The sequence below is a fragment of the Pristiophorus japonicus genome, chromosome 14 (assembly GCF_044704955.1).
Source record: "Pristiophorus japonicus isolate sPriJap1 chromosome 14, sPriJap1.hap1, whole genome shotgun sequence".
Taxonomy (NCBI): Eukaryota; Metazoa; Chordata; class Chondrichthyes; family Pristiophoridae; genus Pristiophorus; species Pristiophorus japonicus.
Window position 1 is genome coordinate 65,333,179 of NC_091990.1, and position 23,172 is coordinate 65,356,350.

General features: G+C 48.3%; 1 protein-coding gene across 15 annotated transcripts in view; it reads left to right on the forward strand.

The window, feature by feature from the left end:
- The window catches only part of col16a1 (collagen, type XVI, alpha 1), a 618,256-nt gene extending 595,372 nt beyond the window's left edge, over positions 1–22,884 (forward strand). For all 15 annotated transcript variants that reach the window (XM_070899262.1, XM_070899261.1, XM_070899260.1 and 12 more), the window contains 6 exons: positions 3,766–3,810; positions 7,077–7,274; positions 11,574–11,640; positions 14,057–14,230; positions 15,490–15,567; positions 22,118–22,884. In XM_070899262.1, coding sequence (XP_070755363.1) covers positions 3,766–3,810; positions 7,077–7,274; positions 11,574–11,640; positions 14,057–14,230; positions 15,490–15,567; positions 22,118–22,320 — 765 coding nt within the window. In that variant the 3' untranslated portion in view covers positions 22,321–22,884. The remainder of the gene's footprint in view (positions 1–3,765; positions 3,811–7,076; positions 7,275–11,573; positions 11,641–14,056; positions 14,231–15,489; positions 15,568–22,117) is intronic.
- Positions 22,885–23,172: the final 288 nt, after the last annotated feature.

Consider the following 23,172-nt stretch of genomic DNA (forward strand, 5'->3'; position numbering starts at 1 on the left):
GAGCAGGCTCAAGGGGCCAAATGGCCTACTCCTGCTCCTGTTTCTTATGTTGTTCTGTGCATGGCACCATGTCTCTTGCAGAGATGTCCTGGGCCACCTCCCTCCAAAACCTGTGGAGTACTCGTGGGATAGGCCTCCTTCCTCCTTGTAGCTGCAGCACATGCCACGTCCTTTCAATTGCCTCTATCAACTGCGCTGTGGCTGAGAATCGGTTTGCAAGCTCCTGCTCCTCCATTTTCCCACTCTGCTCAGAGTGCACAGTTGGAACTGCGCATGTGCATGCTTATCATGCCGGGCCTTTAAGAATCGGCTGGGCTCGGGATCTGTAGCGCCCTTTGGAGCATGCGCATTTCGCCTTCCATTTTAGCGCTGAGATTTTCAGTTGGAGTGCTGGAGGAGAGTTGTGGAACGCCTGATTTAATGTCCCCTTTCCCTCTTGGTGCGATTCAACCAAATTTCTCGGTAGGAGGTGCAAACTTTTAGAGGGCTCTATACTTACTGCCCAGCCAGGAATAACGCCTCAAAATGGGCAGCACCAAATTTCCAGCCCATACTTTGGTCATCCAGGGAGCTCTAGCTTTGGATGCCCTTTGTTTACCATCAGGGGAATGTGTCTAGTCTGTACCTGAACTATCTCCTCTTTGAAGGCCTTCCATTGCTCATTTACTGTTTTACCTGCCAATCTTTGATTGCAATCCACCTGGGCCAGATTACCTTTTGAACTCACTGCAATTAGCCCTCCTTCCATTGAATATTTTCACATTTGATTGAACGGGCGGGGGAGTGGGACTAGCTGAAATGCTTTTGCAGAGAGTTGGCACGGCCTCTTTCTGTGCTGTAACATTCTACGATTCTATAACTACTCTAAACCTAATGATATTGTGATCACTGTTTCCCAAATGCTCTCCCACTGAAACATGCTCCACTTGCCCCACGTCATTCCCAGAACTCAATCCAGCACTGCTTCCTTCCTTGTTGGGCTAGAAACATACTAATCAAGAAAGTTCTTTTGTATATATTTCAGGAATTCTTTCCCCTCTTTGCACTTTACACTGTTACTTTTCCAGTCTATATTAGGATAATTAAAGTCCTCCATTATCATTACTCTGTAGTTCTTGCATCTTTCTGTAATTTGCCTGCAAATTTGCTCCTCTATCTCCTTCTCACTATTTGGTGGCCTACAGTATACACCCAGCAGCTTAATAGCTCCTCTATTGTTCCTTAATTGTACCCAAATAGATTCTGTCTTTGAACCCTCTCGTAAATCATCCCTTTCCAATGCTGTAATAGTGTCTCTGATCAATACTGCCACCCATCCCCCCTATCATTCCTTGTAGCGATGAATATTAAGTTCACAATCCGCCCCTTGTTTGAGCCAGGTCTCCATTATTGTCACTATATCATAATGCCACATGGCAATTTGTGCCTGCATCTCACCAACCTCGCTCCATGCCTTTACCCGCATAGACTGCGAACCCATCCTAGTCTGCATCACATTTCCCCCCCCCCGTTTGATGCCTCGAATTCCTGAGCAACTCTATTCTAGTGCTATTTGTCTCTTGCAGTTCCCTGTGCACCTTGTCTCTCCTCTCTAATGCTTTACCCTGGCGCCTTTCACCCTGCAAAATTAGTTTAAACCCTCCCCCAGCGGATTGAAAATCCACGTCCATTTTGAATGCTCGGCCTCACTAATAGTTCACAGCGTACTCAGCTTCATATTCACGCTGTGATATCAGAAAAACATACAAACAAAGCTATAATTGTCGCATTCTCAGCTCATTCAGCCCCTGGACCTTAATTACAATTCACGTCACCAGCTTGCTGCATATTATTGAGTCAGCAATCCTGCCCTTCCAGCAGGAAGCCTCGCTGGAAGAGAGAGCCAGTCAGAGAACTGGGGCTACGATGTTGTAGTCCTGTCTCTGCCTCGTGCTCCCTTTGAGCATGGCTCCTGGCCGGGAGCTCGAGATCACCCTCACAGGCTAACGGGAGGTGAGGTGAATGATCAATCAATATACCGGCTCATAATGCTGGCGGATGGCCCTTGTGTGAATTGGTATTTTCAGCCCCTTTAACAGGTCCTTCCCATGGGCCACCCTGACCTGCAAGAGGACACCACTGCAGGTTGGGAGTATAAAGAGCTGGAGCGTCGGGCCCCTGCAACATCTTGGCCACCCCGACCTGCGAGAGGACACTACCGCAGGTCGGGAGTATAAAGAGCTGGAGCATGCCACTCCAGCTTCCAGCGGGAGTCGTCCCAAGTGTGCAACGACTTTGAGGTGGGCAACTGGGTGACATCATCAAGGCGCAGGTTGCTAGTTAGAGCGTGGGCTGGAACATCGGCGGGGCCTAGGTACAGCGGAGGAGTGGGAAGGTCATAGCGGAGGTGCGGCAAATGAGCGTACGGGGCCCAGAAGAGCCGAGGGCCCAGGGCAGTATGGGCCAGCTCACACTGCGATTTGTGTGCGTGCTAGGTCAGTGCAGCAGAGCTGGTCTCCAGTTGTCCTGGTTTACCCTTACCACTGGATAAAGGCCTAGCTCTGTCAAGCCCGTGTGATGGCTGATGTGCAATGGTCACCACATATTAAAAAAATCCATGCATAGGCATCTTCCACCCTTGGAGTTCAGGACCTGAATATCAGGTGAAACATTTATGAACTCATCCCTTTTGGTGTGGAAGCAAGTTATCCTCGTTCGAGGGACTGCCTATGATTGGCATTACAGAGGCTGCACACGGCTTGGAGGGGAGTGTATGGCCGTATTCATTCTGTTTGGAGGGGATCGTAAGCTTTCTGTTCTGACTAAGGACGGCTTTTACTTCTTTCAAATTAAGGAGCAAAAGAAACAGAAAGTAGCACATTGGTTTGACTAATAAGCAGCTTTTACTACCCTGAGGAGTTTATCAGCATCACCGGCAGCCATGAGTTATGCTCTTGAAATAGATCCCTGTCCACGTTATCATTTAGATCCACTGCCGTGCTGTTCATGCACCAAGGTGGAGAACTCGGAGAGAGGGGGGAGGTGGTCCAGGGTAGGGCAGGGAATGCGCAGCAAATGGAGACAGGGTGTTAATGGAGCCCCAAAAGAGAGAGAGGGGAGGTGGTCCGGGTAGGGCAGGAAGTGAGTAGCTGGCATGGCCTGCCGGAGAATGAGATGCCACGGCCTGGAATGGCAGGTTACAGCTGTGGTGCTGATGATGGTGTCAGGCTGAGGAAAGCAGAGGGACGCTGAGGGAGAGAGCCCTTATTTCAGCTGTCAAGATAAGCCAAGATTTGCTTCTGTTTAGATCCTGAGCAGTGGGGCTGGCTGTCACCTCACTACATCACAGAAGTCTAAAGGACCCCTGATATATTAAACTCAGGCACAGGACGTGATTGACCCCAACAGACACAGAGGAAAAAGTGCACTGTATCTCACTGTTATGCCAGGTACATGCATAGACCAACCCAGAGAGAATGGCACCTCCGACAATGCAGCATTCTCTCAGAAACGAAAGCTGGGAAATACCTCAGAGCCATTTCTGCTCCTTTAATGTTCCATCACCAGCAGTGCGGCACGGGTAAACAGGACTTCCAGCAAAGTTATGTCAGCGGAACAGGAATGGCACTGAGGGATTTCCCGGCCTAAAGCTCAGCCCAACACAAGCCAACCCAAGACATTGTTATCTACCTTGGTTGGCTTTTCAATTCTTGGGCTTTATCAGTCACAAGGCCTTGTAATGTGTTCATACTTCAAATTGTGATGTACATTATTCTTTTCTTTTAGGGTAAACCTGGTACACCTGGAATTATGGGGCAACCTGGGCCAAAGGTAAGAAATAATACCAAGATTGGAACATGTGATGCTCTTAATCCTTGGGAGAAGGTTCTGTGTAAATGAAATGGTTTGGCTCGGCTCAGTGCAAAATGCCAAGCATCATCTGTACCTTTGAGAGTATTAAAGCCTCCTTATTGTTTCATAAACCCTGTTGGTATCTCAATAACAGGCACTCACTAAAGAATTTATTTTACATTTGAGGGTGAAGCCACATTTGTGGCCCATAAGGAGGATGGATAATCTTAACCCTGCCCTCCAGCAATGCTGGAAGTTTGGACAGGTGACTGCATGGGTGACATTCTTCCCCAAGTTTCCCCTCCCTCCCTGTGCAACAACACACAGCCACTGCTCTGCAGCTCCTCAGAGTGGCTATTGGGAACTTTATGATGTGAGGATTGCAGAGTGATTATTGGGAACTCTCCCAGTGCAGTACTAAGAGTGCATTGAACTGTTGGAGATGCCATCTTTCAGACCAGGTGTTGCATCAAGTTCCCGTCTGTCCTCTTGGCTCCCACAGCACTATTTGGAGAAGAGCAGGGAAGTTCTCCAAAAGACTTGGCTAACATTTGTCCCTCAATCAGCATCATTAAGAACAGATTATCTTGTCATTTTCTCAGTGTTGTTGTGGGATCATGCTGTGCACAATTTGGCTGCTGCATTTCCTATATTACAACATTAACTACACTTCAAAAGTAATTTATTGATTGTAAAGCACTTCGGGACATCCTGAGGTCATGAAAGGTGCTATAGAAATGCATGTTCTTTTTATCTATCATTTCAAAGTCCTGCCGGGTTACTTAAGGTTATCTAATTTTCAAAATAGACCACCCAATATGTACAGTTTGATTCCCACAATCCATGAGGAACCAAGTCCATGCAAGTCAGGGGACATATTCTTTTAATTTAGTATACTATAATCGCTGCTCACGATGTGGTCTCCTCTGCATTGGGGAGACCAAATGCAAATTGGGTGACCACTTTGCGGAGCACCTCCATTCAGTCCGTAAGCATGACCCCGAGCTTTCAGTCGCCCTTCACTTTAATTCCCCGCTCCACTCCCACTCCAACATCTCCGTCCTCAGCCTCCTGCACTGTTCCAATGAAGTTCAACGTAAACTCGAGGAACAGCACCTCACCTTTCGTTTAGGAACTTTGCAGCCTTCTGGACTCAACATCGAGTTCAACAATTTCAGACTATAACATCTGACCCCATTTTTGGTTCCCTCCCCACCCCCCCACCCTTATGTGTTTTTTTCCCCCTTTGTCTCCAATAGCAGCTGGTCATTATTCCGCCATTCATCATCATAGGCAGTCCCTCGGAATCGAGGAAGACTTGCTTCCACTCTAAAAGTGCGTTCTTTGGTGGCTGAACAGTCCAATATGAAAGCCACAGACCCTGTCACAGGTGGGACAGACATTCGTCGAGGGAAGGGGTTGGTGGGGCTGGTTTGCCGTGCGCTCCTTCCGCTGTCTGTGCTTGACTTCATCGCGCTTTTTACGTTGAGACTCGAAGAGCTCAACGCCCTCCCAGATGCACTTTCTCCACCTCGGGTGGTCTTCGGCCAAGGACTCCCAGGTGTCAATGGTGATGTCGCACTTTACCAGGGGGGCGTTGAGGGTGTCCTTGTAATGCTTCCGCTGCCCATCTTTGGCTCGTTTACCATGAAGGAACTCCACATAAAGCATTTGCTTAGGGAGTCTCGTATCTGGCATGCGAACCATGTGGCTTGCCCAGCGAAGCTGATCGAGTGTGTCAGTGCTTCAATACTGGGGATGTTGGCCTGGTTGAGGACACTGATGTTGGTGCACCTGTCCTCCCAGGGGATTTGCAGGATCTTGCGGAGACATCGTTGGTGATATATCTCCAGCTACTTGAGGTGCCTTCTGTACATCGTCCATGCCTCAGATCCAGACAGGAGGGTGTGTATTACTACAGGCCTGTAGACCATGAGCTTGGTGGTAGATTTGAGGGCTTGGTCTTCAAACACTCTTTTTCTCAGACGGCCCAAGACTGCACTGGCGCACTGGAGGCAATGTTGAATCTCCACATCAATGTCTGCCTTTGTTGATAAGAGGCTCCGGAGATATGAAAATGATCCACGTTGTCGAGGGCCGGCCGTGACTCTTGATGATTGGAGGTAGTGTTGTGCGGTGGGGACAGGCTGGTGGAGGACCTTTGTCTTACGGATGTTAAGCGTAAGGCCCATGCTTTCATTCACCCTCTCTAGACCAGCCTTTTTCTAACTTCTGGCATTACTATTTCAATTCGGCCATTCTCCCTTTTGTCTCTCTAATCTCTCCTGCCTTCCGCACTATCAGAGACCTTCCCTTTTTTTCTTTCTTCCCCTCCCCCTTTCAGTGCTTCTTAAGAATCTGTTCTTTTCGAACATTTGCCAGTTCTGATGAAGGGTCGTTGAGCTGAAATGTTAACTCTGTTTTTCTCTCCACAGATGCTGCCTGACCCGCTGAGATTTCCAGCATTTTCTATTTTTATTTCAGATTCCAGCATCCGCAGTATTTTGTTTTTGACATAAGGAGCCAGTTTGGTTGGGCCATCCCTCTCTCTATTATGAGTGGTGTCTTCCTTCCTCTCCTGGAGGTGTGGACTCCTTGTTCCATCTCTTGCCTCACTACTGGCACGATTGCTGAATACAGAGAGGAGCCATGAGGATCACTGATGTTTCGAAATTCATTCTCAGGATATGGGTGTCTCTAGCAAGGCTGGCATTTATTGCCTATCCCTAGTTGCCCTGAGAAGGTGGTGGGCCTACTTCTTGGAATAGCAGTTTCTGAGTGGCTTGCTATGCCACTTCAGAAGGCAGTTAAGCCATGTTGGTGTGGGGCTGGAGTCACAGCTAGGCCAGACAAGTTTCTTTCCCGCAAGGACATAAGACTTGATTCTGGATTCTTCATGGATTATGGGAATCAAACTGTACATATTTGGTAGTCTATTAGGTAACCAGGCAGGGCTTATGAAATGATATAAACTCCTAGGGTCCTCAAAGGACATTCATGAACCAGTAGGGTTTTTACAACAATCCAACAACTACCAGCTGCTTATTTCCAGATTTTATTAAACTGAATTCAGCTGGGATTTGAGCTCAGGTTCTCGGGATTATTAGCAATATAGGTAATAATACACACTCTCAAAATCGGCCTGTCATGTCGCCACGCACTTCTCCCTTGGGAATGTCGGGGAGGAATCCCATTCCAGACAGGGAATGAATTTCTAATACTTTCTCCATGCTTTTTATCCCAAGGGCGAGCTGGGAGCACCGGGTGAAAAGGGTGTCCAGGGAGAGAGAGGAAAACCTGGGATATTTGAAGGGTCGTACAAGAGCAGTGGCATGGGAATCCAAGGTCCTCCTGGCCCTCCGGGTGCTTCTGGAGAAAGAGGATTGCCAGGCTCTACAGGACCTTCAGGTGCTGCCGGAATGCCAGGAATACCAGGAATAGGGGTAAGGGGTTATACTTCAGCGTGTGCCTCATTGCCATTCAGTAAAGTGTATTTAATGTAGAAACTACAATGGTTCTTTCAGAAGATGCGAGCTTTCACTGGGTCTTTGGTAAGGACTGAACTGTGTGCCACGGGTCCAACTCTCCACTGTGGACCAGTTTCCCCCACATCCTTCCCGCTGTGTTCATTAGAAATTATCAAAGCCTCAAAAGGCCGTGACCCCAAGAATCCGCAGTTAACACTGGAATCCATCATCATAGGCAGTCCTTAGGTAGCTGAACAGTCCAATACGAGAGCCACAGTCCCTGTCACAGGTGGGACAGATAGTTGTTGAGGGTAAGGGAGGGTGGGACAGGTTTGCCGCACACTCCTTCCGCTGTCTGCGCTTGATTCACTGGAATCATGCCCATGGCGGAACGGCACCAGTGACCCTGCCAAAGTTCATAGGGTCAGGGAGAAGAGCCAACAGGAGCGGCCTTTTAGGGGTATACCCGACAAAGATAAGAGATAGGAACAGGAGGAGGCCATTCAGCCCCTCGAGCCTGCTCCACCATTCAATTAGATCATGGCTCATCAGTATCTCAACTCCATTTACCCGCATTGGTTCCATAATCCTTACTACGCTTACCTAATAAAAATCTATCTCGGTTTTGATCATTTCAATTGATCCCGAGCTTAGACGGCCTTTTGGCGGGAGGGAGTTCCAAATTTCCACTACCCAGATCCCAGAATCATCATCATCATCATCGGCAGTCCCTCGGAATCGAGGAAGACTTGCTTCCATTCCCAAAGTGAGTTCTGTGGTGGCTGAACAGTCCAATACGAGAGCCACAGACCCTGTTACAGGTGGAACAGACAGAAGGGGTGGGTGGGGCTGGTTTGCCGTGCGCTCCTTCCGCTGCCTACGCTTGACCTCTTCACGCTCTTTGCGTTGAGGCTCAAAGAGCTCAACACCCTCCTGGATGCACTTTCTCCACCTCGGGCAGTCTTCGGCCAGGGTCTCCCAGGTGTCAGTGGTGATGTCGCACTTTACCAGGGAGGGTGTCCTTGTAACGTTTCCGCTGCCCACCTTTGGCTCGTTTGCCATGAAGGAGCTCCGCATAAAGCATTTGCTTCGGGAGTCTCGTATCTGGCATGCGAACCATGTGGCCTGCCCAGCAAAGCTGATCGAGTGTGGTCAGTGCTTCAATACTGGGGATGATAGCCTGGACGACGACACTGATGTTGGTGCACCTGTCCTCCCAGGGGATTTGCAGGATCTTGCAGAGACATCGTTGGTGATATATCTCCAGCAACTTGAGGTGTCTTCTGTACATTGTCCATTCCTCTGATCCATACAGGAGGGCGGGTATTACTACAGCCCTGTAGACCATGAGCTTGGTGGTAGATTTGAGGGTCTGGTCTTAACGCTCTTTTCCAAAGGCTGCACTGACGCACTGGAGGCGATGTTGTATCTCCGCATCAATCCCAGATCCCAGAAACAGTAGCTAAGCTGCCCCCTCCCAAGAAAGAATCTGGGTGCCCCTCAGCTTATACCACATCCCTAAGTGTGTGACTTTACGTATCGACACTGAACTGCATCTGCCAGTTGTTGGTCCAGCTCCCCAAACAGTCTCATTTTACCTGTAGCTTGACCCCATCTTGCACCATATTAACCACCAATGTAGTGTCAAACTTTGAAATCCTCTTCCAGACTGTTATATATATGTGGAAGCACGTGGATACCAAGCACCTCAGCAACCCAGTTGCCACCACCCCCTCCAGTTGCCGGGCCCCCCAGTTACCAACCCCTTACACTTGGCCACAACCCCCCCATGCGCCAACGTCGCCCCCCTCCACTCACCCCCCGCCCCACCCCCACTCGCCCACATTGCCCCACTCGATCAAAGCCCCCCACTCGCCCATACCGTCGCACTCACCAACCCCCCCCCCCCCCGATTCCCCCGCAGCCCTCCACTTCCTCTTGGGGGCAGTAACCCCAATTTCGCAGCTGGGGCAGGACTTCCCCGCTTTCAAAAGCGTTAATAAAATCCAAGTAAACCACCTCTACAGGCGCTGCTATTTACAACCACAATTACCTTATTAAAACACTCTGGTCGGCCGAGTATTTTGTAAATCTGTGCTAATTCTATGATAACCCCTTGTTCAGACTGTCTTAGACCACCCACAGCGCTGCAACCCCTCATCTGCCCTGTTTCTTTGAGAATTCGGAACGAAAGAACCCATGCATTTTTCCATCCATGTGCACATTTCACGAATAGTAAGACCCTTTTCAGAGGCAAGTGATGCTTTATTCACATTTTCCTTTCGCCACTGCTGATGTACTTGAAACAACTGGTTCACCATTTTAACAGAACTTTTGCGTTCGCAAAGTTTTTCTGTGTATGGGTTTTTCCAAGATTGGGATTTTTAATTTTTTTTTTCTTTGCGGATTGGATTTGTGAATGAGTTCTGTTTAACTGTTGTCTTTCAAAACAAAGTTCGGTGTGGTAATTTAAACACTCCTTGCTGAGAATGAGGTGCCCAGCAGACACAGAGCTATTTGGGGTCCTATGACGTCAATAGGCTTCACCATCAGGTGGGCAGCTCGTAGGAAGGACAAAGAGGCCATCCAGCTCTGTGAAAAACCTTCCTTTGTGGGGCCAGGAGGAGCAGGTTTTCCTCCCAACAGCCCCTTCCAAAACCCCCTCCCAACCACTTGTAAGCCGATGGGCAGCCAAAGGGTCACCCAATATTCCCTTGCTGGCAGCCGCTCTGTCGTCTTCCGGCCAGGAATGGGCGGGAACATGACACGCGGCATTTAAATGAGGCCCAGGAGTCAAAATACTCTGGACCTGAAACTTAGGCCAACGAGTGCATTTTGCACTGGCCCCATCCCCTGGCTGTCTTCAACCCGCTCAGGGTTAAAATCGAGCCCAAAGTGAATTTGGAGGCTCCAAGCAGTGAAGATGTGTATTAAAGCCGGACAAGCCAGTTTGTGGAATGTCGCAGCTTACAGCATATTTTGAAACAGATACAGTGAGAGTCGGGTGTCTCCCAGGCCCATTAAACCAGGTTGGTCCCAACTCTTTGAGAAAAGCAGGAAGTGTTTTCCTTAAACCCCTACCCAAGGCTGTGTGGTGGTGGGATGGGGAGGGAGAGATGGTTAGTTTTATTGACAGGACTACTGCAGAATCACTGATCAAGGAAGGTGTCGGGGAAAAATCTGTCCCACTTGCTGAGAACACAGTGTCAGAAGGACAGAAAGACAGATCAGCAGTCAGCCAGCTGGGTCTGGGGAGGAATTGCATTGAATGTATGGCACAGAAACAAGCCATTCGGCCTAACTGGTCCATGCCAGTGTTTAGGCTCCACTCGAGCCTCCTCTCATCCCATCTCATCCAACTCTATCAGCATATTCTCATATTCCCATCATATCTTGATGTAGCTTCCCCTTAAATGCATCGATGCTATTCACCGCCACCATTCTATAGGGTAACAAATTCCACAGTCTAACCGCTCACTGGGTAAAAACGTTTTTCATGAATTCCTTATTGCTTTATTGGTGACTTTCTTGTATCTATGGCTCCTAATTCTGGACTCCCCACAAGTGGAAACATCTTATCTACGTTTAACCCATCAAACCCATTCATCATTTTAAAGACCTCGATTAGGTCACCCCTCAGTTTTCTGGAGAAAAGAGCCCCAGGTATAACCCCTCAGTTCTGGTATTATCTATGCAAATCTTTTTTGCATCCTCTCCAGTGCCTCTATATCCTTTGTATTATATGGAGACCAGAATGGTGGTTCTTTGAAAGCTGGCCTGGAGAGGAAAACTCATTCATCTCAGACACCGAGCTGATCAGATTCAGGAGGCTAACCAGGAACCGATAATAAAGCCCGATAATAGAGATAGTGCAGCACCTTTATTGTTTTTCTTGTTCTTGAGAGTTCTGTAATTAGGTGGGCCAAGGTGATGAGATTCAGTGAAGTCTGTCATTTGAAGATATTTAAAAGGGCAGTGCCTTCATAATGTTTTTTGTTAATCACATACCGTACTGACATGGATCATCTTGAAGCACCTTATCACTGGGTTCATATGCCAGCAGGCACAAAGTGTTGCCTAAGGGTAAGTGTCCTGTGTGTGTTGTGTGGTGAAGCTATAAACCTGTTCTTTCTAAAGGGGTTAATGATTCCGTTACACGGCTTACAAGCTTCCCTCGTCAGTTTCCATAAAGGAAATGCCCCTTTAACTGGGGCACTCCAATCACTCAAGTGACATTTTCTGAAGCTAACGCGATAGTCTGATTCCTTCCAACAGGCTGAACCTATTCATTTCGATGAGATCAAGAGGTTAATAAGACAGGAAGTTACGAAAATCTTTGACGGTGAGCGAACCATTTTATTCATGTTCCTTTATCTCCTTCTGTTCACACGCCAGTAGTTAGAGTTCTACATTCTCGGCTCAGGAAGTTAACTCCCTGCCTCTTTACCAAATACAAACCCAAGTGTTTGGGAACTGATTTCCCGGGGCTGGAGCGACACACACCCAGTTCATCCTAATCCCTGAGTTCCTGATCTCGGCCCCACTGCTCTGAGGAGCCAGGTACTCTTCCCCTCCCCTCGACCTCTGCAGGAGAGGGTGACCAACTCTGGGCTTCGCTCACGCATGTACTACAAGCTGGCGGGCGGCTGGCGCTGGTAGCAGCTGGTGCCTGGGCACCAGTCGTTCACTCACTCTCTTAGCCACAAGAGAGGCGTAGCCCATAAATAATCTTATTGTATTACTGACAGAAGGGGGACCTCTATCACAGGCAAAATGTTGCTGAATAGCTTCACTCTCCCCAGTCTAGGGCCTTCCCTCTCTCCAGTCTAGGGGTTTCCCTCTCCCCAGTCTAGGCTTGACCCTCCCCAGTCTAGGGGTTTCCCTCTGCCCAGTCTAGAGGCTTCCCCCTCTCCAGTCTAGGGCCTTTCCTCTCCCCAGTCTAGGGGCTTCCCTCTCCCAAGTCTAGGGGCTTCCCTCTTCCCAGTCTAGGCTTGACCCTCCCCAGCCTAGGGGTTTCCCTCTCCCCAGTCTTAGGGGTTTCCCTCTCCCCAGTCTAGGCTTGACCCTCCCCAGTCTAGGGGCTTCCCCCTCCCCAGTCTAGGGGTTTCCCTCTCCCCAGTCTAGGGGTTTCCCTCTCCCCAGTCTAGGCTTGACCCTCCCCAGTCTAGGGGCTTCCCCCTCCCCAGTCTAGGGGCTTCCCCCTCCCCAGTCTAGGGGCTTCCCTCTCCCCAGTCTAGGGGTTTCCCTCTCCCCAGTCTAGGCTTCCCTCTTCCCAGTCTAGAGACTTCACTCTCCCCAGTCTAGAGACTTCACTCTCCCCAGTCTAGGGACTTCACTCTCCCCAGTCTAGGGGCTTCCCTCTCCCCAGTCTAGGGGTTTCCCCCTCCCCAGTCTAGAGGCTTCCTTCTCCTCAGTCTAGGGGCTTCCCTCTCCCCAGCCTAGGGGCTTCCCCCTCCCCAGTCTAGAGGCTTCCCTCTCCCCAGTCTAGGGGTTTCCCCCTCCCCAGTCTAGGGACTTCACTCTCCCCAGTCTAGGGGCTTCCCTCTCCCCAGTCTAGGGGCTTCCCTCTCCCAAGTCTAGGGGTTTCCCTCTCCCAAGTCTAGGGGTTTCCCTCTCCCAAGTCTAGGGGTTTCCCTCTCCCCAGTCTAGGGGCTTCCCCCTCCCCAGTCTAGGGACTTCCCTCTCCCCAGTCTAGGGGCTTCCCTCTCCCCAGTCTAGGGGCTTCCCCTTCCCCAGTCTAGAGGCTTCCCTCTCCCCAGTCTAGGGGCTTCCCCCTCCCCAGTCTAGAGGCTTCCTTCTCCCCAGTCTAGGGGCTTCCCCCTCCCCAGTCTAGAGGCTTCCCTCTCCCCAGTCTAGGGGCTTCCCTCTCCCCAGCCTAGAGGCTTCCCTCTCCCCAGCCTAGAGGCTTCACTTTCCCCAGTCTAGGGACTTCACTCTCCTCAGTCTAGAGGCTTCACTCTCCCCAGTCTAGGGGCTTCACTCTCCCCAGTCTAGGGGCTTCCCTCTCCCCAGTCTAGGGGCTTCCCCCTCCCCAGTCTAGAGGCTTCCTTCTCCCCAGTCTAGGGGCTTCCCCCTCCCCAGTCTAGAGGCTTCCCTCTCCCCAGTCTAGGGGCTTCCCTCTCCCCAGTCTAGGGGCTTCCCCCTCCCCAGTCTAGAGGCTTCACTCTCCCCAGTCTAGGGGCTTCCCTCTCCCCAGTCTAGGGGCTTCCCCCTCCAGAGTCGAGGGGCTTCCCCCTCCCCAGTCTAGGGGCGTCCCCCTCCCCATTATAATACGGCCATTTAATGCTGTAGAGTAGACTAATCTCTCTCATAGGACCGTCCTACTTTGCCACTGTTATTGTTTTTAACCTTCAACCGAAGTCGAGTCATGTGCTATGTGCCAGGAGTGCCACCAAAATATTTTAAGGCGCTGATTCGACATTACGGGACGAGATTGTACTTCGTTGGGTGCAGCTCAGAAGCTGTGGTCTTGGTGCAGTGCAGCTGGGGTCACAGTATTGACCATCATGTTTCCTTTCCACTTTACCTTGTACTCCATTGCCAGTGTCCTGTGTGTGCTTTGACCAGAGGAGGTGCTCAATACAGGCCTGTGGACTAACCTCCCTTCAAATTGCAGAGACAGAGCAGATCTCAACATTTTCCCCTGTCGTTTTCCAAGGTGTTCCCATCAATTGCCAGTCTCGACTGGAAGTTCCAAAAGTACGGTGATCAGGAGAATCCACTGCAGCTCATTCAATGGCCCGCGTTCTGTTTTTTAGAAAGAATGGCTTACTACCTATCCAGGATACGCTCTCCATCAGACTCGACAAGCCCGGGTAGGCCAGGATCCCCTGGTAAAGTTGGAGCCACTGGGCATCCTGGGCAACCAGGCCAGCCTGGAATGCCAGGACAGATTGGAAGAGATGGACGCCCTGGTTTACCTGGGCCTAAAGGTATAATACATTTTAAACTTGTCACACTTAGCGGGTACATTACTGTTAAACTCAATGTGTCTGTGTAGAAGCTAGTTAGCTGTACACCATTGTGTGGGTGGCCTCACGCCCAGTCCTTTCACAACAGTGCCAACCATGAGCTCACTTGTTGCCATGTTGGGTTCCGAGGTGAGGCTCTGACGACAGATTTTCAACATGAAGCTGGCAGCAGGTCAGGCAGCAGCTGTGGAGAGAGAAACAGAGTTAACGTTTCACGTTGATAAATATTCATCAGAACTGGAAGAAACTAAAACCTCTTGCTGATAACTTTTAATTTAACTGGAAACAAAACTGACATTTACAGCCTTCCAGCAGAAATTCACTTAAAAGCTAAAGTTAATATATTGCAGTAGTGCGATCACATCGTGCTGGATCAGTAACAGCACTGCTGTGACACTCTTCTCACAGAGGGTCAATAAATGACACCACTGCCCATCAAAGGATTGAGAACTGACTGATCATCGCATAACTTTTTGTCAGTCATGTTAAAGCCGTATTTAAATAAATATGTACATTTCTGGTGATTTGGTACCTACCTCTAAATCTGCTCGAAGAGAAATGGAATGAGAGCCCATCTCTGCTAGGTGCCATGGTTCCGATCAAAATGTGTTTGACATGATCGCAACTCTTTCCCAATAGCCAAGGTGCACCAACCAAATAAATGACTCAGAATTTGGTACTGCTTGGTGCTCAATAGGCAATCCCATTCAGATAGGTCCAAAAATGGCTCTTAAAGGAACTTGCATTCATATAGCACCTTACACATCTGCAGTCCTACACAGCCAATTAATTACTTTTAATGTATAATTACGGGAGTTACATACAAAAAACAGCAGCCGATTTGTGTGCAGTAAAATTTCACTTACAGCAAAGAGATGTTCTGTACCTGCCCTGGGAGTGTTTGATGAGACAGTGTAGAGGGAGCTTTACTCTGTATCTAACCAGTGCTGTACCTGCCCTGGGAGTGTTTGATGGGACAGTGTAGAGGGAGCTTTACTCTGTATCTAAGCCGTACTGTACCTGCCCTTGGAGTGTTTGATGGGACAGTGTAGAGGGAGCTTTATTCTGTATCTAACCCTGTGCTGTACCTGCTTTGAGAATCATTGAAGAACTGAATCATTACTGAAACCCGTGAGCTTGAAATAGTTGCCTCTGTTAGTATTGTTGGAATCTTTTATATCTCAGGCCTTAACAAGTTGTTGAAATATTTTTTGAAACAGGTCCCAGTGGTCCTAAGGGAGATCGAGGTGAAAATGGCATTGGTCATATGGGCGATCCTGGTACACCTGGGCCTCTTGGTGAGGAACATTTACACTCTGAACTCACGTTGTTGGCCGTACAATATCTAATGTGGGCCATTGTTTCATATCCATCAACATATCCTTTGGTTTTTAGAGGGGTTTCTTTGCAAAAGAAATCTGATGACACAAATCAGCTCAGAAGGCTTTTTGTGGAAAGTAACTAACAGGTTGGTTCATTGCTGGGGTTGGTCTTTGAGTGAAGAGTACATTGGTTCACATCCTTCCTCCCAATTCTAGACTCCAACCAGACTATCGGGCCAGGGTAACTAGCAGAAGTGAGATTTATCTCGAGATTGAGAGAGGCTGAGTCTGAGTGTATGAATACCACACCTCCAAGCAGGCATCTATAGGGCAGCTATGATAATGACCCTTGTAGAGGTCATACTTCTGCGCTGTCAGCTATCTTGACCAACCATATTAAATTCTTTGAAGAAGTAAGGGAATATGTAGACAAGGGTAATGTAATAGATGTAATGTATTTGGACTTTCAAAAGGCCTTCGGTAAGGTTCCGCATAGGTCAGAGCATGGCGAGTCAGAGGATAAGCATTGACAACACTTGACCAGCTCCGTTGGGCGGGCCACATTGTTCGCATGCCTGACACAAGACTCCCAAAGTAACCGCTCTACTCGGAACTCCTACACAGCAAGCGAGCCCCAGGTGGGCAGAGGAAATGTTTCAAGGACACCTCAAAGCCTCCTTGATAAAATGTAACATCCCCACCGACACCTGGGAGTCCCTGGCCAAAGACCGCCCTAAGTGGAAGAAGTGCATCCGGCAGGGTGCTGAGCACCTTGAGTCTCGTCGCCGAGGGCATGCAGAAATCAAGCGCAGGCAGCGGAAGGAGCGTGCGGCAAACCTGTCCCACCCACCCTTTCCTTCAACGACTGTCTGTCCCACCTGTGACAGAGACTGTAATTCCCGTATTGGACTATTCAGCCACCGAAGAACTCACTTTTAGAGTGGAAGCAAGTCTTCCTTGTCACAAAGGACTGCCTAGTGGTAGTAGCAGAATGGATAGCAAGCTGGCTACAAAACCAAAAACAGAGAGTAGGGATTAAAGGTAGTTACTCAGACAGGCGAAAGGTGGGAAGTGCTGTTCCCCAGGGATCAGAGCTGGGACCATTGTTGTTCACCATTTCCATAAAGGACACGACTGCTGCCAGCGGACCAGAATGGAACATGCGCAGTTCCAGTGGTCTTTTTGCCGGACTTCCCAAAATAAGAAATAAAGAAGTGGCTAAAAAAAAATCTTGTTGGGTTGTAGTTTAATTTATGAATTGTGTGAATTGTAGAATTTATTGAGGTATGAGCCAGTTGTTTATGCACTAAATTGTGGTTGGTCAGAGAGGGCGGTTTTCAGGTGGGGGATAGTCTGACCCCAGCACCATCCGTCTATTTTGACCACGGGTAGTTGGGTTTGTTAATATTTTGCAAATGACTGTTCTGAGATTCCTGTAACAGATGTAGGGGCAGTAGATTGGGAATCTCTAATATTATTGAAACTTTATTAGTGATGAGCTTCAGCACCTCCCAGATCCTGCATCTGTTATGTTGAACGTTATTTTTAAAATTTGGGACCTGAGTTCTGCTCAGAATGTTTCTGTGCAACATCCAGTAGTTTCCGGTTCGTTGGCATAAATGATTTGGACTCGGGAATCGGAAGTACAATTTCAAAATTTGCAAATGGCACTAAATTGGGGTGGGGGGGGGCATAGTTAATACTGAGAAGACTGCGACAAAATACAAGAAGACAGTAATAAACTTGCAGAAGTGGCATGTAAATAGGAAATTAATTTCCGTACAGTTAAGTGTGAGGTGGTACATTTTGTTAGGGGGAATAAGGAGGTCATACACGCCTTGGAAAATAAGAATTTAAATGGGGTAGAGGGGAAAGGGGATCCAGGGCCACAGTTCCACAAATCATTCAAAGTAGCCACGCAAGTTAGCAAGCAGGGAAGCCTTGCTACAGTTATACAGGGTATTGGTGAGGCCACACCTGGATTACTGCGGCAGTTTTGGTAAAGTGTGTTAGAAAGCAAGCCTGAAGGCTCTGTGCCTCAATGCGAGGAGTATTCGGAATAAGGTGGACTAATTAACTGCGCAGATAGCAGTTAACGGGTATGATGCAATTGGCATCACGGAGACATGGCTCCAGGGTGACCAAGGCTGGGAACTCAACATCCAGGGGTATTCAACATTTAGGAAGGATAGATAGAAAGGAAAAGATGGCAGGGTGGGATTTCTGGTTATGGAGGAAATTAATGCAATAATAAGAAAGAACATTAGCTTGGATGATGTAGAATCGGTATGGGTGGAGCTACGGAATACCAACGGGCGGAAAACGCTAGTGGGAGTTGTGTACAGACCACCAAACAGTAGTAGTAAGGTTGGGGACAGCATCAAACAAGAAATTAGGGATGTGTGCAATAAAGGTACAGCAGTAATCATGGGTGACTTTAATCTACATATTGATTGGGCTAACCAAACTGGTAGCAGTGCGGTGGAGGAGGATTTCCTGCAGTGTATTAGGGATGGTTTTCTAGACCAATATGTCGAGGAACCAACTAGGGAGCTGGCCATCCTAGACTGGGTGATGTGTAATGAGAGAGAACTGTTTGGCAATCTTGTTGTGCGAGGCCCCTTGGGGAAGAGTGACAATAACATGGTAGAGTTCTTTATTAAGATGGAGAGTGACACAGTTAATTCAGAAACTAGGTCCTGAACTTAAGGAAAGGTAACTTCGATGGTTTGAGGCGTGAATTGGCTAGAATAGACTGGCGAATGATACTTAAAGGGTTGACAATGACTAACATTTAAAGATCACATGGATGAACTTCAGCAATCGTACATCCCTGTCTGGAGTAAAAATAAAATGGGGAAGGTGGCTCAACCGGGGCTAACAAGGGAAATTAAGGATCGTGTTAAATCCAAGGAAGAGGCATATAAATTGGCCAGAAAAAGCAACAAACCTGAGGACTGGGAGAAATTTAGAATTCAACAGAGGAGGACTAAGGGTTTAATTAAGAGGGGAAAATAGAGTACAAGAAGAAGCTTGACGAGAATATAAAAACTGACTGCAAAAGCTTCTATAGATATGTAAAGAGAAAAAGATTAATGAAGACAAACGTAGGTCCCGTGCAGTCGGATTCAGGTGAATTTATAATGGGGAACAAAGAAATGGCAGACCAATTGAACAAATACTTTGGTTCTGTCTTCACGAAGGAAGACACAAATAGCCTTCTGGAAGTACCAGGGGACCGAGTGTGTAGTGAGAAGGAGGAACTGAAGGATATCCTTATTAGGCGGGAAATTGTGCTGGGGAAATTGATGAGATTGAAGGCCGATAAGTCCCCAGGACCTGATAGTCTGCATCCCAGAGTACTTAAGGAAGTGGCCCGAGAAATAGTGGATGCATTGGTGATCATTTTCCAACAGTCTATCGAGTCTAGATCAGTTCTTATGGACTGGAGGGTAGCTAATGTAACACCACTTTTTAAAAAGGGTGGGAGAGAGAAAGCGGGTAATAATAGATCGGTTAGCCTGACATCAGTAGTGGGGAAAATTTTGGAATCAATTATTAAGGATGAAATAGCAGTGCATTTGGAAAGCAGTGACAGGATTGGTCCAAGTCAGGATGGATTTATGAAGGGGAAATCATGCTTGACAAATCTTCTGGAATTTTTTGAAGATGTAACTAGTAGAGTGGACAAGGGAGAACCAGTGGATGTGGTGTATTTGGACTTTCAAAAGGCTTTTGACAAAGTCCCACATAAGAGATTGGTGTGCAAAATCAAAGCATATGGTATTGGGGGTAATATACTGACGTGGAGAGAGAACTGGTTGGCAGACAGGAAGCAGAGAGTCGGGATAAATGGGTCCTTTTCAAAATGGCAGGCAGTGACTAGTGGTGTGCCACAGGGCTCAGTGCTGGAACCCCAGCTCTTTACAATATACATCAATGATTTGGATGAAGGAATTGAGTGTAATATCTCCAAGTTTACAGATGACACTAAACTGGGTGACGGTATGAGCTGTGAGGGATACGCTAGGAGGCTGCAGGGTGATTTGGACAGGTTAGGTGAGTGGGCAAATGCATGGCAGATGCAGTATAATGTGGATACATGTGAGGTTATCCACTTTGGTGGCAAAAACGCGAAGACAGAATATTATCTGAATGGCGGCAGATTAGGAAAAGGGGAGGTGCAACGAGGCCTGGATGTCATGGTTCATCAGTCATTGAAAGTTGGCATGCAGGTACAGCAGGCAGTGAAGAAGGCAAAATGGTATGTTGGCCTTCATAGCTAGGAGATTTGAGTATAGGAGCAGGGGACGTCTTACTGCAGTTGTACAGGGCCTTGGTGAGGCCTCACCTGGAATATTGTGTTCAGTTTTGGTCTCCTAGTCTGAGGAAGGACGTTCTTGCTATTGAGGGCGTGCAGCGAAGGTTCACCAGACTGATTCCCGGGATGGCAGGACTGACATATGAGGAGAGACTGGATCAACTGGGCCTTTATACATTGGAGTTTAGAAGGATGAGAGGGGATCTCATAGAAACATATAAGATTCTGACGGGACGGGACAGGTTAGATGTGGGTGGAATGTTCCCGATGTTGGGGAAGTCCAGAACCAGGGGACACAGTCTTAGGATAAGGGGTAGGCCTTTTAGGACTGAGATGAGGAGAAAATACTTCACTCAGAGAGTTGTTAACCTGTGGAATTCCCTACCGCAGAGAGTTGTTGATGCCAGTTCATTGGATATATTCAAGAGGGAGTTAGATATGGTCCTTACGGCTAAGGGGATCAAGGGGTATGGAGAGAAAGCAGGAAAGGAGTACTGAAGGAATGAGCAGCCATGATCTTATTGAATGGTGGTGCAGGCTCGAAGGGCCAAATGGCCTACTCCTGCACCTATTTTCTATGTTTCTATGTTCCATATTTACGAAAGGAATTTACTTGCTTTGAAGGCAGTTCAGAGAAGGTTCACTAGGTTGATTCCTAGTTGACTTATGAGGAAAGGTTGAGGAGGTTGGGCCTCTACTCATTGGAGTTCAGAAGAATGAGAGGTGATCTTATCAAAACGTATAAGATTATGAGGGGGTTTGACAAGGTGGATGCAGAGAGGATGTTTCCACTGATGGGTGAATAAAACTAGAGGGCATGATCTTAGAATAAGGGGCCGCCCATTTAAAACAGAGATGAGGAGAAATTTCTTCTCTGAGGGTTGTAAATCTGTGGAATTCGCTGCCTCAGGGAGCTGTGGAAGCTGGGACATTGAATAAATTTAAGACAGAAATAGACAGTTTCTTAAACGAAAAGGGGATAAGGGGTTATGGGGAGCAGGCGGGGAAGTGGAACTGAGTCCATGATCGGATCAGTCATAATCGTATTGAATGGCGGAGCAGGCTTGAGGGGCCGTATGGCCTACTCCTGCTCCTACTTCTTATGTTCTTATGTTCTTATAAAAATTGCAAACAAAGCACTGGGGTTCATTTACAGAGGCATAGAGTTCAAAAGCAGAGAAGTTACGTTAAACTTGTATAGAACCTTGCTTGGACCATACTTGGAGTACTATATACCAGTACTGGTCTGCATATTATAAAAAGGATATACAGGCACTGGAGAAGGTGCAAAAAAGTTTTACAAGGATGATACCAGAACTGCGAAGATACAACTATCAGGAAAGTTTCAAAGGCTGAGGCTCTTTTCGCCAGAGAAGAAAAGGCTGAGGGGTGACCAGGTAGAGGTCTTAATATTATGAAGGGGCTTGAAAGGGTGGACACAGAAAAGATGTTTCCACTTGAGGGTGAGACCAGAACTAGGGAGCATGATATAAGATAGTAACTAATAAGTGCGCTGGCCTGGCCTGGTGTGAAGGGCCTCAGAGTGGTGTGAGTGGCCTTCCTACCCCATTAACACTGCTGATGCGGCCGGCACCTTTCCGAAAGGGGCCTCCTGCCAGGTGGCTAAAGCACCCACCTGATACAGGTAACAGGCCATTTTAATACAGAGATTGGAGGCCTACAATGTAAATAGGACCCTGATCGTCATTTTAGGTCGGCTCTGGTCAGTGCTTGCACCACGCAGCCTTTAATCAGCTCCACAGGGGATGGAAGAGAGCAGGCCCGGCGAAGGCAAGTGTTGAATTATTTTTGTGGGTCCCGGAGGAGCTGGAGTGCGCTTCCAGCACCCGCAGAAATAATGTGGGCCGGTGCCGCCCAGGACCCTCACCCTCTGCGATCAAGACTCCTCCTTGCCAATAACCTCGCTGGCAGTCGCCATGGGTTGTCCTTGAAGCCTCCATCCAGCGAGCTGCACTGGGACCCCTGTTTGACCCCCCGCAGCTCGCCTGACAGATTTAAATGAGGGTAGGGCCTCAATCATAGGGGAGCCTCTTCTCCGCCGTCCAACTCGAGCCCTGTGTCTTTAAGATTTCCAGCGGTTGGTGTTTTCCTTTATATTTAATGGGCCCATTGAGCCGGAGCTTTAAGATACTGATTGGCGGCCCCATTGTTTGCAGTGTCCAATGTCTTGCCTTTCCCTTTCAGGCCCACCGGGAGTCCCGGGATACGGTAAAATTGGCCCACCAGGTCCAGCCGGCCAACAGGGTGTGCCAGGTGTCCCAGGCCCACCGGGACTTCAAGGATCATCAGGGAAAAATGGGCGTTGCTCACCATCTGACTGCATCATGAGGGTACAGGAGCCTTATAACGCCAAGAACCCGAAAGGACCGTCTCACTGGATGAATTAATAAAGACTTTTCTCATTTCCTTTTTTTGGGGAGTTGGAATATCTGATTTTTTTTTTCGATTATTCATTTTGGATGAATCATGTGAACAGCCTTTGAAAGTAGACCTGAGCAATGATTTATCCTGCCAATGTATTATTTAAAAGGTGTTTGTCCAGCCTGTGGCAGTAGGCCCAATGTTTTATTCACTACGATTAGGCCCCGGTAACCTGTCCAGCACCATTAACGGTGTATTCTGGGTATCCCTGTGGAGGGCCGAGAGTCTGTCCCTGGTCCATGCCAGTTGGGGCTTAGGGTTGCTAACTCTGGTTGGACATATTCCAGGAGGTTTCATCACATGACCTCCCACAGCCCCGACCCCACTCTCCCACCATTGGTCGCTCAATGCATCAATCCTTGCCATGCCCCGCCTTCCCACGGCCAATTTGAAAGCGAACAGACTCTGATTGGATGATTCCTGACTCTGTCAAAAACAGTTTTCCCAACTCCAATATTTTTATAACTTTTTGTAAACTAAAGTGTTCAAATAAAATGGAAAAATAAACACAATTTGATTTTTCTCCCGGGTTGCTCGCAGCAGGAGTTTAATCTTTATTTCCTGGAGACTCCAGGACAGTCCTGGAGGGTTGTCATCCCCAGTTGGGGCACTGCCATTGGCCCTGCTTGTGTGGGTGCAGGAGGTGGGAGATGAGCCAGGCATCCTGTTCCCTATCACTTTCCAGCAACACCTGCTGGAGAGAATGTCCATGTGGCTGTTGGTGAGGGCAGAGTCAGCTTTGGCCACGATGCCGAATGCAGTTGAATAGCCCACTGAAGATGGTCATCGGCGTGAGAGGATAGATTAAGACAAGTGGG